Source organism: Mustela lutreola, chromosome 3, assembly GCF_030435805.1.
Source record: "Mustela lutreola isolate mMusLut2 chromosome 3, mMusLut2.pri, whole genome shotgun sequence".
NCBI classification, from domain to species: Eukaryota; Metazoa; Chordata; class Mammalia; order Carnivora; family Mustelidae; genus Mustela; species Mustela lutreola.
In genome coordinates, this window is record NC_081292.1 from 168,525,711 (window position 1) to 168,540,282 (window position 14,572).

The window sequence follows — 14,572 nt, forward strand, 5'->3', positions numbered from 1 at the left end:
ATTAAATGTGCTTGTAAGTGATACATAACACACGTCCAACACGGGCCAACTCCCCAACCACTAGGTCCTCGGCGTGAGCTGATTTTTAATGACTGGAATAACAATGCCCTTCTCTCCTCTCCTCGCGAACCAGGTGCTCCTCGGCCGCTCCGGGTGAGCGTCTAGACCCGGGAAGTTGGAGCCGAGGTCCTGCGGGCGCGTGGAAGCCCCGCGCGCACTGACGCGCACTGCACGGGCAGCCCTGGCCACTAACGATTCCGTTTTTTAAGAGAAATTCGAGCACTGCAAGTTTCTGGTTTTGTCATAGAGAAGGAGATAAGCACCTCACTAGCCCCCACTCTCTCCCCGCCAGTTCCCTTATTCCCAAATTCTGGGATTTTACCATTGTCGAGGCAGGGGAAACATCTTGAGGGAATCCGCTCCATCCTGCAGTAGGCAAAGGGGAACCGCGCGCCCTCGAGTCCTCGCTCAGGAAACCGGGTGGCGGCGCCGGGGTGAGCGCTCCCTCGGTTCTCAACGTGCTTAATTAGCGCCTATTTACAAAACGCAGCTTTTATTTGAGCAAACATCATAAAGCTTTCATCAGGATAATCTCACGTTATACAATCTGGAGGCACAGCAACTCCCCCTTCCTCCCCGAGGATGGAGCAGATAAAGGACTCGCTTTATTATCATAATTATCGTGGCTGTTATTTTGGTGCGCGCAGGCAAAGTGTGTAAATAGGTGCGATGATTAAGAATGTCATGAAAAATGAGAAGGGATCGCTCACAGGAGGGCCCAGGTCGGGATGGGGGGACCAGCAGCCTCCCCGCCCCGCCCGGGAGCGTGGGGGGGGGGGGCGCAGTGAGGAACTCGGCCCGCTCCAGCCGGTGGCTGGGGCCTTCCAGCTCCCGATCAGAGCCCTGGGGGCGGATGTGAAGGGGCAGGACCTTGCTCCCAACTCTGGGGACCTCTTCTGGAGCACGGGCGCAGCAGCGGCACCCAACGCTAGGGAGAGCCGCGGACAGGTTTGTTCCAGGGCATTTGAGGGAGAAATAGAACGCCCCTGGCCCAGCCGCGGTAGGTCCCAACCCCGGAAGATGCCCTGGGAGGCGGCTTCGACTAGGACGTCGGGCCGCAGGGTTCGAGCCTTGGAGCTTTGGAGCCCACAGCCCTTTTCAAGTTTGCGCGGCGCGGGCCCGGCGCGCAGGTCCCGGCTCTCGGGCCCGCGCGCTTGGCCGGTGGCTCGCGCGGCCGGCTCCCCGCCAGCCCTGGTAGAAGGGGCGGAGCCCCGTTTTCGCTCCGCCCCCTCCCGGCGCAGCCAATAGGCGGTGGTGCCTGGCCCCACGTGAGGTAAGCCCGGCCGGGCAGCAGGCAAAATGTGAATGAGAAAGAGGAGCGCGATTTAAAGGTGCTGGCGGCGCCCGCCGAAGACAAGTGCGCCAGCTTCGCGCGCTCCCCAGCGGCCCGCGGGAGGCGACGGACTGCGGATCCGACAGACGGACGCACCGACGGCTGAAAGCCGGGGCAGAGGGTGGCAGACGAGACTCGCGCGGGCTCCGACGGGCAAGCGGCGGGCAGCTGCTCCAGCGAGCCCGCGGGGCCCGGGTGCCCTCTCCACTCCGGGGCGCACGGCCTCACCCGGCGTACCGTCCGCACGCGCTCCCGCCGGGCATGCAACCCGCTCAGGACTGAGGGTCGGCGGCGCCTGCTTTCAGGGTTCCGCTCGACCCCTGCTCAGCGCACCCGGCTGTGCTCCCAGCGCCCGGGGGGCTTCCTGGCGGCGGCGCGGCGCGGGGACTTTTCGCCTCTCGCTGGCCTCTCCCGAGCGCGTCTATGAGCGCAGCGTTCCCGCCGTCGCTGATGATGATGCAGCGCCCGCTGGGGAGTAGTACCGCCTTCAGCATAGACTCGCTGATCGGCAGCCCGCCGCAGCCCAGCCCCGGCCATTTCGTCTACACCGGCTATCCCATGTTTATGCCCTACCGGCCGGTGGTGCTGCCGCCGCCGCCGCCGCCGCCACCCGCGCTGCCCCAGGCCGCGCTGCAGCCCGCGCTGCCGCCCGCGCACCCTCACCACCAGATCCCCAGCCTGCCCACCGGTTTCTGCTCCAGCTTGGCGCAGGGCATGGCGCTCACCTCCACGCTCATGGCTACGCTGCCTGGAGGCTTCTCTGCGTCTCCCCAGCACCAGGAGGCGGCGGCCGCCCGCAAGTTCGCGCCGCAGCCGCTGCCGGGTGGCGGCAACTTCGACAAGGCGGAGGCGCTGCAAGCCGACACTGAGGACGGCAAAGGCTTCCTGGCCAAGGAGGGCTCGTTGCTTGCCTTCTCCGCGGCCGAGGCTGTGCAGGCGTCGCTCGGTGAGTCGGCGGCGCGCGCGACCCCGGGCGCGGGGGCGGGAGGGGGCGGGGGCGAGCCAGCTCCGGGTTCCCGCTGGGGCCGAGGGGGCGAGGCCGAGCCCCCTCCCGACACCCCGCCCCGGCTTCCCCCTCCTGAGCGGCAGGAGGACGCGGCCAAGCTGTGCCGAGAGGCCTCCGGGGGGCATTTAGAGCCGAGCAACAAGCTAGGGGGTGGGGTGGCATTTAGCTCCCGGGGCCAGCTGCTGCGCGGGGCGGTTGACCTATCTGGCGGCGAGTTTGGAGGAGTCTAACCATCCCCTCCTGCGAGCCGTGACCTGGGGCCCCGGATAGGTTTCAGCCTTTAGGGGTGGCGGGTTGGGCTATGTGTCTCAGTAGTGCGTGTGCTGGTGGGGGGGTGGGGGGGTGGGGGGGGGCGCCGGGTTTGGACTCCCCCAAACCTATTAAACCCCTTTACTGGGCTTGCCCGGGAGAAGCAGATTCCTGGGAGGCTGTGCGTCTGCCGGTGTTTTGTGGTGTCTGGTGGGAAGTTCTCCTAAGGCTTCAAAACTTCCCTTTTGCCAACATTATCTGTCAAAAAAAAAAAAAAAAAAAGAAAGAAAGAAAGAAAGAAAAAAGACACTGAGACACTGTCCGGGATCTATACCTCCCTGTGTCCCCACTTTGACTGCGATGTAATTGAGGCTCACTAAATTTACACTGCGGGGGTGGGGGGCAAGATGGATCATGAATTTCCTCTTCCGTCCTCACCCAGCCCCCACCCTGGGGACAAAGAGGATGCTCTCTTGGGCCTCAGGCCTCCTGTTACTTCTGCCTTAAGCTGCTGGAGGCTGGGAGGGTGCAGACGTGGCCTGGGGCCCCTTGAGTGATGGTTCTGGGCAAAGGGCCGTCGTCTGTACTGTCTTCTTTCCTCCTTTGAGCTTTCTCACGCCCCCCCCCCCTGCCCCTCAAAGGCCAGGAAATCACAATGTGTTAATGTCATAGAAAGACAATCCGCTAAGGGGGGAAAAGGCCCAAGTGACGGTGGGAAGGGGAAAGGAAGGCCAGTGTGCGAAATGTAATAAAACGCCGTTTGGTTTTGCTTTCAGTCGGGGCTGTCAGAGGGCAAGGGAAAGACGAGTCAAAGCTGGAAGACGACCCGAAGGGCAAGGAGGAGAGTTTCTCACTGGAGAGTGATCTGGACTACAGCTCGGATGACAATCTGACTGGCCAGGCGGCTCACAAGGAAGAAGACCCCGGCCATGCGCTGGAGGAGACCCCGCCGAGCGGCGGCGCGGCGGGCAGCACCACGTCCACGGGCAAGAACCGGCGGCGGCGGACTGCCTTCACCAGTGAGCAGCTGCTCGAGCTGGAGAAGGAGTTCCACTGCAAAAAGTACCTCTCGTTGACCGAGCGCTCGCAGATCGCCCACGCCCTCAAACTCAGCGAGGTGCAAGTGAAAATCTGGTTCCAGAACCGCCGGGCCAAGTGGAAACGCGTCAAGGCTGGCAATGCCAATTCCAAGACAGGGGAGCCCTCCAGGAACCCCAAGATCGTCGTCCCCATCCCCGTCCACGTCAGCAGGTTCGCCATCAGAAGTCAGCATCAGCAGCTGGAGCAGGCCCGGCCCTGAGGATCCAGGGAGAACCCGGGGCCTGGACCACCGCGGAGAAGCCACAGCTCTGGAGGGAACCGCGGTGGCTTCTGCCATGTTTGAAGCAAAACTCAAAGTCACCCCCACCCAACTTTGGACACCCCAAGCAAATTGAGAGTATATTCATTAAAAAGGCTTAAATGACTGCTTTTGAAGGGGCTACAGCTACACCTGAAGACACACTAAATATTTATTATACTATCCTACTTTGTACATAGATATCTATATAAACTGGATCTCAGCCGCAGTATTTTGAAAGTTATAGGACCAAACTACCCAGTAATATTCTCCACTCACATTCCAGAAGAAAACAAACCCTCTGCTGTAATCTTCCACGCATAGCAGCCTCCTTTCCATACTTTTCCAAAGGTAAACACAACACTCCAGAACAAACCATGGGGTTTACGCTCATTTTTGGTTCCATCTTCGTTTTGGGTTTTTGTTGTTGTTGTTGTTGTTGTTTATTTGGTTCTTTGTGGGGTTCTTTTTTTTTTTTTTTTTTTTTTTTAGTTGACTGAAAAGCAGATGTTTTGGGGGCAGCCGGGAGATTTGCTTTGATTTGGTTTTGCCTGGCTTTCTTTCCTGGGGTTGCACATCCTATCTGAGCCATGTTTGAAGCACGTCTCCGTTGTGTTTAATTTATTTCAATGTAGCTTCTTTTCTTATAAGTTATGACATTTAAACAATCGCAGTCTTGTGAATAATAAAAAGGAGAGAGAGAGAGAGAAGGGGGAAAAAAAGACCAATCTCTGGGTCTCATAAGTGTGTCCAGATTTGACTGTTTCGAGGGCACTGCCAGGCTATGGCCAGGTAGCTGGTCTGGGGCCCGTACTGGATAAAAGTCCCCTGTCCTGGTCTCTGCAGGCTGGCTGGACACCAGCCACCTTGCACCTTACTACTAGGTTTTTAAGTGGAGAGCGAGAGCTCTAGTTGGGTTTTTAATTTAAGGGAGCCTCTTTTTCATCCTAGAAAACTGACTTCTTCCCTTTTGCCTGCTCTAATCAATACCTAGGAGGCTGGCAAACTTCGGCCAGAGGAGGCAGCGGGCTCCCGGAGGAGGGAAAGCGAGCGGGGGTATTGGTGGCTTTTCACAGACTCCTGATGCTCTAAACCGACCACTGCCAGGGAGGAAAATCGTTTTCTTACCAACATCCCCGGTCGGAAAAGGAGCGGTGCTTGCGCCCCAAGCTGGGCCAAGCGCCCATAAATCAGGCTCCGGGCGTTATCTGGTGACGGGAGCAGAAACCCACCCAGCCGAGCTGGGCTTCCCGGCAGCGCCCAGCTCCAAGGGCCGGGCGTGCGAAGAGCGTCGGCAGCCCGCGCACCTCCCTCTCCAGGCGGGGTCGGAGGGGCGGGCCCCGACCACCGCCCCACCCCGAGGGCTCTGGGGCGGTCGGCAGCACAAAAAGGGTCGCGGAGAAGGGCGCACACGGGGTGGCGGCTGGTCCGCAGGGGTACTTGAGAGCTGGGCAGCTCCCCGCCTGGGCCGGGCGGCTCACAGGGCGCGGGAAGGGCCCCCGAGGCCCACCCCCAGCCCTGGGCACCGCGCACCCGAGCCTAGCCCTGGACGCACGCTCCCTTCCCGACCCCGAAGCGCCAGGCCAGGACCCCTGGAGACTCTCTCGAACAGGCCCGGGTCTCTCCAGGGGCTTGGAGCGGGTGAGCGAGAGGGAGCGCGGCCCGCTGACCTGTGGCCTCTCAAGGGCGAAGAGAAAGAAGCCAGAGGCTTCACCAACCTCGGCCTTCGGCGTGGGGAGCAGGCTCCCAAGCAACCGCGCGGTACCCACCACGGATCGCAACCCTGGGAGGGCAGACACGGCGCCCTCGGCCAATACTAGTATTGGCCTAAAGTACTCCGCTTACAACCCGTCACCTCCCCGCCGCGGAGGGCCGTGGGGACTGCGGCCTAAGTCGACACTTAAGGCACAAGGTGAGGGACGGAAGCGACCGAGTCAGCGTTTCCCGCCGTGTTCCCAAGATTTCCAGGCGTGGAAAATGGCCCAGACTTGGTTTTCGAGCACAATACAGCGGAGCGGCCGGTCCTCCGAAGGCCTCAGCGGGCTCTGCCGGGCGCGGAGAGCTTAGGGGATTCTTGCTGTCCCCCCCCACCCCCGCCCCGTCCTGCCCCACCAAGAGCCCTGAGGCCCGCGGTGGAGGCTGCGCCGGGGTCCTTCCCTGCCCCCGCGCCCGGTCAGCCAGGCCCGGCCGCTCCCCCTGATCTTGCCAGCGACCAGCTGGTGCGCCACCCGGATCACCCGCTGGCGTCACCTGCTCAGGCAGGTTTCCCCCGGCCACACGCCTCCCCGCGCATGAGGCCAGAGGAGACGCCGCTCCCACCATGTCCCATTCCTCCACCCCCACCCCGCACACCTGAGCCAGTCAGTCCGGGGGCGGGATGGATAGGCGCCCCCGGTGGAACAGTGGCGAGTGGTGCAGAGTCCCAGCCTAAGGAGCGGCGGCCTCCCGGGCGGGGGCGCCCCCACTTGGCACTCTGGGCCTGCGGGAAGAACCCTGGGTATCGAGAGCTGGGTGCCCAGGTCAGATTCTGGAGCGCCCCCGCTTCCCCTACACCTTTACACCCTAACAGGTGTAACTCCCACCCATCTTCTCTGAAAGTCCGTGGTAGGTGCAGAAAGCACAGAGGGACCCAGAGCCTTGGCTACGCGAACCTCTCGGGAATGAAGCTCCCTAGAAACTGGGGGCCACCTCCGGGAATCCCCACCCCCGTGGGCGGGGGAAAAATGCTGCCTGGCCCTTCCCAGCTGTGAGACCCTCGCCCTTCGGAAGCACGAGGAGAGGGGCCGGAGCTCCCCCAGCCTGGGGACGTGGAGCCCGTTTATTCTCTTGCGAAGCTGCGCCCCTCCTCCCAACCCCCAATGCCGGGGCGCCCCCGAGAGCCTGGTGCGGAGGCCGAGGCCCGAGAGACAGGCCGAGGGGAGGAAGATAAACAAGCAGCGCTTGATGGCCGCTGTCATCATGGCCGTCATCATGGCTTTCATTTGGCTGCCTAATGAGTCACATCACAGGCAGAGAGAAAAATTGTCAATCGCCTGGGCCCTAATGAATTTTTTTGCAAATTGTAATCAAGCCAGGCCGTCTCAGCTGGCTGATTAATGAGACCCACGAGGCTCGGCCAGCACCTCAGCTTTTTATTCCATCCCGTCCTCCCTGCACTAAATTAACAGCAACTTGTCTGAGCTTCAAATTAACTCCCAATGATTAATTCTGATGGGGGGGCCTGAAGAATAGCTTGTTCTAATAGGCTCTGGCCTGAGATGCTGTTGGAAATTAATACACTTCCCCTTTGGCTGCCGGCTTTAATCCAAGGTTGGGTTTTGACATCACTATATTTGTTGTTACAATAAATTCCACTTACATCTGCAGATCAAATAATTACGCTTGGGAGCTCCCGGCCCGGCGCCCCCAGCCATCCGCTAGAGCCCCTGGGGGCTGCCGGCCCCCCTTGTGCACCAAGCTGGACAAGGGTAGTGGGGAGGGTGAGGGAGCATCAACCCTATCAGGGACCCTCTGCCCTAGATCTCCGGGGAGTTGGGCAACCCCCCCCCCCTCTTTTGGAGAACCAAGCATCCTTTGAAAACACATCTACACTTCCTTGAACAGAGCCCTCATGGGACTGGTCTTGCCCCCAAGCAACCTCTCCCACTTTCCCTGCAGGGGCTGGGGATATCCTTGGGGCCGCCTGGGCCACGAGCGCTTGGATCCTCCCCCACCCCATCCACGAGGGAATTCTTGAGAGTTAGCACGTGCCTCCACATTCAGCATTTGCCTCATAGTCCTCAGCCCCCCTGGGTCGTCCTTTCACAGGAGACTTGCAGCTAACTGAGGGTGGTGGACCTCCAGGTCTGGTGTGCCTCCCAAGATCATCCAGAGTCTCTGGCTGAGCCTGTGGCTGGCCTGAGCACCTGCATTTCAAGGCTGCGGTTTCTCTCAGGGTCAAAGCCCGTTTAGCCTAGTGTCTGTTTGTTTGAGCTTAATTGGCTTAATCATTTCAGCTGTGCCTGCCTACCCTAGCAGAGGGCTCCTGGGACTGCTCCCTATCCCCGGTCCTGTCCCAAGTGGAGTCCTCCACTGTCCTCCTCCTGGCAGGGGCATCTGCATACGCTGGAAGTCAGGAGGCTCACTCCAGTGGACCTCAGATCTGGTCACCACCTTCGCTGATCCTGGGCCTTCCCAGATCTCATCCGCTTCCCTGGGGAAAGCTGGAGGTGGCTTCCTGAGGCCCAGCCATGGAATCTACCTCGACTGGCTCTTCTCTCGCCTGCAGGATAGTGGAGTGACCACGCAGCCAAGTAGCCTGCCCACACCCAGCCATGGCCTCCCTGGGAAGGAGGCTCCTGTAGGCGCATGCCTGCTTCTGTCCCCGGGAACACCCCCCACCCCTGCCTTCTCTCCAGTGGGCAGTCTGAGCAGGAGGCCTGCTTGGGCCCTCTGCAAGGCAGGGCTTCCTGGAAGGCCCTCATGCCAGGGACAGGGCCTCTTTCTTCTGAAGCTCGGCGCCGGGGCTGTCGGGGAGCCAGGCTTTGGGGTCGAGGGGGAAGCTGCGGTCTGGGGTCTACCAGAAGCGGCCCGGGCGAAGGGAGGAGGCATTAATCTTCATTTTGGGCCCTTATGGTGTAAACAGGAGAAATATGATCCTGGCAACCTAACATGAATGCAAATCACACCGTCAGAGTAATAAAGCACCTGAAACCCCGACACACAAAAGCAACACCATATGTATGAAGACAACCTGCATAAATTATAAATTACATCATAAAATTGATTGCCTATTTGAATAGTTCAGAAGTGAGAGACCTAAGCTGACTTCCGCCCTCCATGGCTTTGGAAGAAGGTCAGGGAGAGCACTCCCCCCGACTGGCCTCAGACCGGGGTCACAGCACCCAGAGTCTCCTGCCAGCGCTGTGGCCCAACCTGGTGGAGCCAGGGGTGGGAAGCACATTTTACACTCGGTGCGCATTGCCAGCACCGGGCCACAGGGAGGGGACAGGCCCACAACCATGGGCGCCCTGCTAGGGGTGGGTCATGGGCCAGTCTGGGTCCCAGAAACCTGGGGCACATGCTGCTGCTGCTACCTTCCCTGATGCTGCTCAGATTTCTAGCTCAGACCCAAAGGTCCCTGCAAAGGCCTCCCTCCCCACAGAGTGAGCTCTGGGGCAAGCACGGGTGTGAGTGCATGGAGTTATGGGATTCCCTGCTATGTCTCAACCTGCCTTGCCATGATTTTCTGTCTTCCTGGATCCCCAACGGCCAAGAGACCCCAGCCCACTGGAGGAACCAAAAACACCATTCAGAGATGCCTATGGAAGTTGAGAGCCCACTGTGCACTCAAGTCTGGCCTCCGCATTTCTCCAACTCATCAACCCTACCTTCCACTGCCAGAAGCCCTTTCGACGGCCTGGGCCTCTGTGCTCCATCCTGTTTCTACCCCACTGCCTGTTTCTACCCCACTGCCTGTTTCTTCCCCACTGCCAGAATCTGCCCCAGGCCAGAATCTGGTCTCTGGCCCCCACCCTCCACCCCCATACTCCATGTCCCCTCATCGCCTTTGGCCTCTGCGATCTCCCCACACAGCCCAGACCTCCACGATGCAGGCATCACCCCCACTTCTAGTCTCTGGGATGCCCCACCCCCCTCCCCAGGTCCATATCCAGCCCCACCAGACCCCATCTGGCCTTTGAGCTATCCCCGAGTGTGGACTCTGGGCTGTTGCCTCCTTCGCGATCCCACAGTCCACCACCAAAACTCCCACCTCCACCAGTGCGCGGGCCCTGGCCTACCCCTGCCCACCGCGCTCTTCCTGGAACAGGCCCCCATCGACATCCACGTGTCCACCGCGGAGCTGCGCAATGCGCAGGGGTAGGGAAGGGAAAGCGGAGGCCGAGGCCGGGGTAGCTCAGGGCGAGGTCCTCAGACGGTGAGGAGAGCCTGTTCTGTCCGAAACCATCGTGCGCCCCCTGGGCCCCAAAGGGGAGAGGAGCAGATCTGGGCGCCCCGCAGCTCAGAGCTCCATGGAGGCAAGGAGGCTACTGGTGGGCGCGGTAGCTCATCCGGCGCGCGATTCTCACTCTCGACCCTAACAGACTTTTCTGGGGTAACTCTCCTGGGCCCAGCGCCCAGTATAGCAAGCCCTGCCTAAAGGGTCCCCACCCCCCCAAGGCTAGAGGCAGCGGCCTAGTGTGCAGGCTAAGGCCTGCGGCAGGGCCTGGTCTCTGAGGCAGACGTCATGCCGGGCGCCTCTCTCTCGCCTCCACCCGCCTCCATCTCCTGATTTCCCGCCACCGGATCCCTTGGGGCCTTTGTCGTGCTGGTCTGTCTCGTGTGTGGCCGCGCGTCCTCTTAAAGGGCCCGGCCCCCCAGCTCGGTCCCCGTGGCTGCCAAACGACAAAGGCTGAAATGGGATTACACCAAGCCAATCCCATTAAGCCTCCCTCCCCCACCCTCACCCCCCCACCCCGCAACCCGGCCCTCCAGCGGGACTCCGGGCCGGCTCAGATCCCCTGCCCGTTCCTTCTCTCCCCGCCCCCAGCCCGACTTCTACCCAAGCACCTGGCCTGGCGACCCAAGTGGGCTGAGCGCCTGGGGGGTTTGGAAGTGGCCGCTTGACCCCAGGGTGGGAGCTTGGCCCTCTCTTTGAATGACAAAGACCGAGCCCGGCCACACCTCGGAAGGAAACAAGTGGTGGAGGGGGGTGACCCCATCAGGCCTTGGACTGGCCTCTCTCAGGCAGGGTCAGTCCAGCGCAGGTGTCTGAACCCAAGCTGGGTGGTTCAGCCTGGAAGCTTCCAGGACACCCCTCCCACCGCACCAGCCAAGGTAGCTGGGGCCTGGAGTGCAAGTAGAGTCGGAAGGGCAGTAGCTGTACTCAGCCCTTAAGGCCTTCCAGGGCGCTCAGATCTCACAGCAGCTGGGGGAGGCAGCCCTGGCTGCAGAGGCAGTGGCTAGACCACTAGAAGAGCCTCCAGCTGGGTGGTCTATCCTGGACCACTGCCACACCTGATCTCTGTGTCTGCACAAGCCTTGGGTGCTGAGGACCAGACCACCTCCGCCCCCCCACCCCCACCCCATCCTGGGGAGGCAGAGCCATGGGCCTGCTGGGGAAGAGGTGAGAGACGGAGGGCGCTGGAGGGAAAGGGATTCTAGACAGCACTCCTGCTGGTGGATCTGGGGTGGCGGGCGGGTTCTGGGGGTGCTTGGGGCCTGTTTCAAGTTTTCCTTTCTCTTCACAGAGTCCAGCGTCTGGAATTGGCTAGATCTTGGGGGAGAGGGAGCAGAGAACATGGCAAAGGGCCTAGGAAGTGGAGGGGAGGGGCTGATCCTTGTAGAGACTCTAGCTAGAGCTAGACCAGTTCAGCCATCTGAACCACTGTTTCTTCGCCGGATGACCTGCACAGAGTGGAAACTTCAAGATGTCTTGCTTTCTGGGAGGTTGATGATGTAACACAGAGGAGGGGAACAGTAACGTCTGGCCATGGCAGCAGCCCTCAAACTCAGACTGCCTTGCGCTCCAGTCCTTGGGCAGTGAACTCTCAGACCTCAGCAGGCTGCCTCCTCTGTTAACTGGTGAAGACCATCTCAACCCCTGTGGGGATGCCTTAGCCCCCCACCCAAGTCCCTAAGGAGGGGGCAGTGTGGCTGTCCACGGGAGTCCTGCTCTGGCTCGTTCTTAGTCTTCAGCAGGACGTTGGCAGGGGAGGTCTCAGTGGTTGTGTAAATCAAGACTAATGACGTGAAGTCTCCTTTCAGAAGGGCCTTCATCATTCCTAATATTTGCAGTTACTCATTTGCACAGAAACCCATCTCCCTCCAGAGGTGTCTGGAGGGATTATTTAGAAAGCTGGTAGGAGCCTGAGCATTGACAAAGGCAGAATGCAAACACAGAGGTGACACGATCCTAGGTCAGCAAATCTCCTGGTTGTGTACCCTCTGGCTAGACTCAGTTTCCAGTAATGTGGGACTCTGTACCGTCCAGAGTGCCGACCTTCATGGGGTCATCTGAAACATACGAAGCAGTGCTTCCATAATAGGCTTGTGATTTTTGCTCTTAGACTTTAGAGGATGGATCATTCTTTAAAATGTTTATCCGTAGTTTTGAAGTGGGTTCCTATTTTCCAGGAACATGGCTGGAATTTGCTTGCCAATAATTTCCATATTTCAGCATTTTGAAAGCTACAAATTGCCAGAAAAGAATGATAATCGCCCATCTTTAAATGAGAAATCGTTAATTTGGGATTTATAAAGGACTTTCCTTAATGAATAACAGTGAAGACAGATTTGTCTTCCTGCCTCATTTTGCAAAGTCACATTTGTAAAGTCAGGAGATTTCCATTCTTTCCCCTAATTACTCTCTCCCTCCAGAAGGCAGTTCTGCCATGAAGAGGAGGCCATCTGGGGATGAGATGAGGGGACCCTAGTAGTGGCCTGGGTTCCTGAGAGCGCCACGGGAGGCTTCCCTCTCCCTGCACTGGCACCACCTGTATGCAGAGCCCCTCCCCCACCAATGGTCTGGCATTGGTGGCACAACAGTCCTTGTGGTGGTGTAGGACTGTCCCACGAACTCAAAGGTGTGACCCACTATGTGACCACCAAAAATTCTCTCAAGGAGAGGGGAACTGTCCCTGGTTGAGAACACTTCTGTTGGCACTGGGCTAGGCATGGAAGACTGGACAAGACATTGCTAGACACACCCTTGGGCCCTCAGAGCCACGGTAAGACAGCAACTTTGATCGTGGGAGACCAGTGGGCCCTGAGGCTAAAGGCAAGGCCCTCATCCCCAGTGAGCACAGACAAGAAGGGGACACAGGCTCGGGGAGCCTGAGCAGAGGCCATGGGGAGAGAGGGCATTCACCCCAGCCCCTCTCTCAGCTCCCCGGGCTGTGAGTCTGTGCAGGGCACCCCCAGAATCCGTACAGCAGGGCTTGCGTCCAAGCCTCTCCCAGACTCGCTGCCTAGAACTCGGTGCCCTCAGGGGTCACCCAGTTCCTCCACACAGATGTCCCCTGGGCTCCAGCGTCCCTGCTCCAGATAAGTCATGACCTGCTTCAGAAGCTGTAGCAGTGATGTCCCCCCACCCCCACCCCAGCTGAGTAGCTGGGCTGGCTACTGTGGAAACACAGCTCTCAGGGCCCCTGGGCTATGAGCTGACAATGAACCCATCTGGGGAGGAGTCTCTCTCTTTTCAGAGACAACTCCCACTCTGCCAAAGGTTGAGATGCACCTCCTCGGTTCAGCATCCCACTTCCTTGGGCTTAGGACCACAATGCCCTTGGGGGGACACGAGGGCCTCTGTGGTGTCACTGGGTCTTTGGAAAGCTTTCTCAAAATGAATGAACAATACCAAGACCAACAGTAATACTAACGATAATGGTCCTTCCACTGCATGTTACCCCGCTCCAGCCACCTGACAGGCAGGTAAATGGTGGGGTTTACAGCCCAAGTTGGAGACGTTTAACCAAGACCTTGGTGAGGTCAGAGCCCACAGATTCTGAGCAATTCAGCCCATGAGACCTGGAGTTGGCCAACCTCCCCCAGCATCTGCACAGCCTCTGCTGGAGGAATTGAGTGGTGCTTTCAGGAAATGTTCTCATTGACGTGATTTCTTCCTGACAGGGCCGCCTTGGTCTTGAAATAAAGATTTAGTAAAAGGTGACCCCATGTGTCCCCCACCCCAGCCCTTAGGTCAGATCTACCCTCCCCTACCCCCAGACTCTCCCTCCAGGCAGGAGAATCCCCAGATGCTTTACCCTGCTCCTCCCTCAACTCTGCGCAGAAACATTGGGAGGATGCTGGAGTCCGTTGGAGACCAGCCTGTGAGCTGGGAGAGGATGGAATTTCAAAGCCGCCAGGACTCCTCAGGTGAATTGATTACCTCGGTACAGTCCCAACCAGAGTCCCAGAAGACTTCTCTGAAAGTGAGCCAATGATTCCAAAATACATAATGAGGAGGGCATTTGCTCTAATAAGAGCCAACAACTGACGTCCATGGGTGATGGGCCCTCCTCTGAGCACCTGAAATTCGTTAATTACTGGGACGCCTGGGTGGCTCAGTTGGTTAAGCAGCTGCCTTCGGCTCAGGTCATGATCCCAGCGTCCTGGGATCGAGTCCCACATCAGGCTCCTTGCCCCGCAGGGAGCCTGCCTCTCCCTCTGACTCTGCCTGCCTCTCTGCCTGTGCTCTCTCTCTCTGACAAATAAATAAATAAAATCTTTTTTAAAAAATTCGTTAATTACTTGAATCCTCACAGCAACCCAATGAGGTAGGTATTATGTTTAACCATAAGAAATGGCTGGTAATGGCTAGCCTCTTGGACCTACGAAGGGGCAATTTTGTATTATTGTCACCCACATTTTGAAGATGGCAAAGCCATGGCACAGAGAGGTTAAGTATGGTCCCAAGTTCACGCAACTATCAATCAGTAGATTGAGAAATTATATCCAGACAGACTGGATGCAGGGTTAGTGCTCCTGGATTACATTATATAATTGACAGACTAGCTACTCAGAAATAGACTCAAATATATGAAGATTGAATCTGTGATAAAGAAAGCTCCACAAATCTGTGGAAAATGAAGAATTATTGCATATG

At 58.7% G+C, this 14,572-nt stretch overlaps 1 protein-coding gene and 1 long non-coding RNA gene across 5 annotated transcripts in view; one reads left to right on the plus strand and one right to left on the minus strand.

The window, feature by feature from the left end:
• LOC131827302 (uncharacterized) overlaps positions 1 to 2,287 on the minus strand; it is a 140,621-nt gene extending 138,334 nt beyond the window's left edge. For 2 of the 4 annotated variants that reach the window (XR_009351967.1, XR_009351969.1), the window contains exon 1: positions 2,119 to 2,287. This is a non-coding gene — a long non-coding RNA (uncharacterized LOC131827302). The remainder of the gene's footprint in view (positions 1 to 2,118) is intronic. The other 2 variants (XR_009351966.1, XR_009351968.1) reach the window with 2 other exon arrangements.
• On the plus strand, positions 1,401 to 4,419 carry GBX2 (gastrulation brain homeobox 2). Its single transcript, XM_059167633.1, has 2 exons — positions 1,401 to 2,339; positions 3,425 to 4,419. Exons 1-2 carry the CDS (start codon positions 1,817 to 1,819, stop codon positions 3,946 to 3,948), a joined length of 1,047 nt encoding a protein of 348 aa, XP_059023616.1. The 5' UTR covers positions 1,401 to 1,816; the 3' UTR covers positions 3,949 to 4,419.
• The last annotated feature ends 10,153 nt before the right edge of the window (positions 4,420 to 14,572 follow it).

Bases quoted from the DNA above. Each gene is read 5' to 3' on its own strand.
- GBX2 (XM_059167633.1), top strand. From the start codon at position 1,817: ATGAGCGCAGCGTTCCCGCCGTCGCTGATGATGATGCAGCGCCCGCTG. The intron at 2,340-3,424 runs GTGAGTCGGCGG...TTTTGCTTTCAG, and splicing joins GGCTGTGCAGGCGTCGCTCG to TCGGGGCTGTCAGAGGGCAA.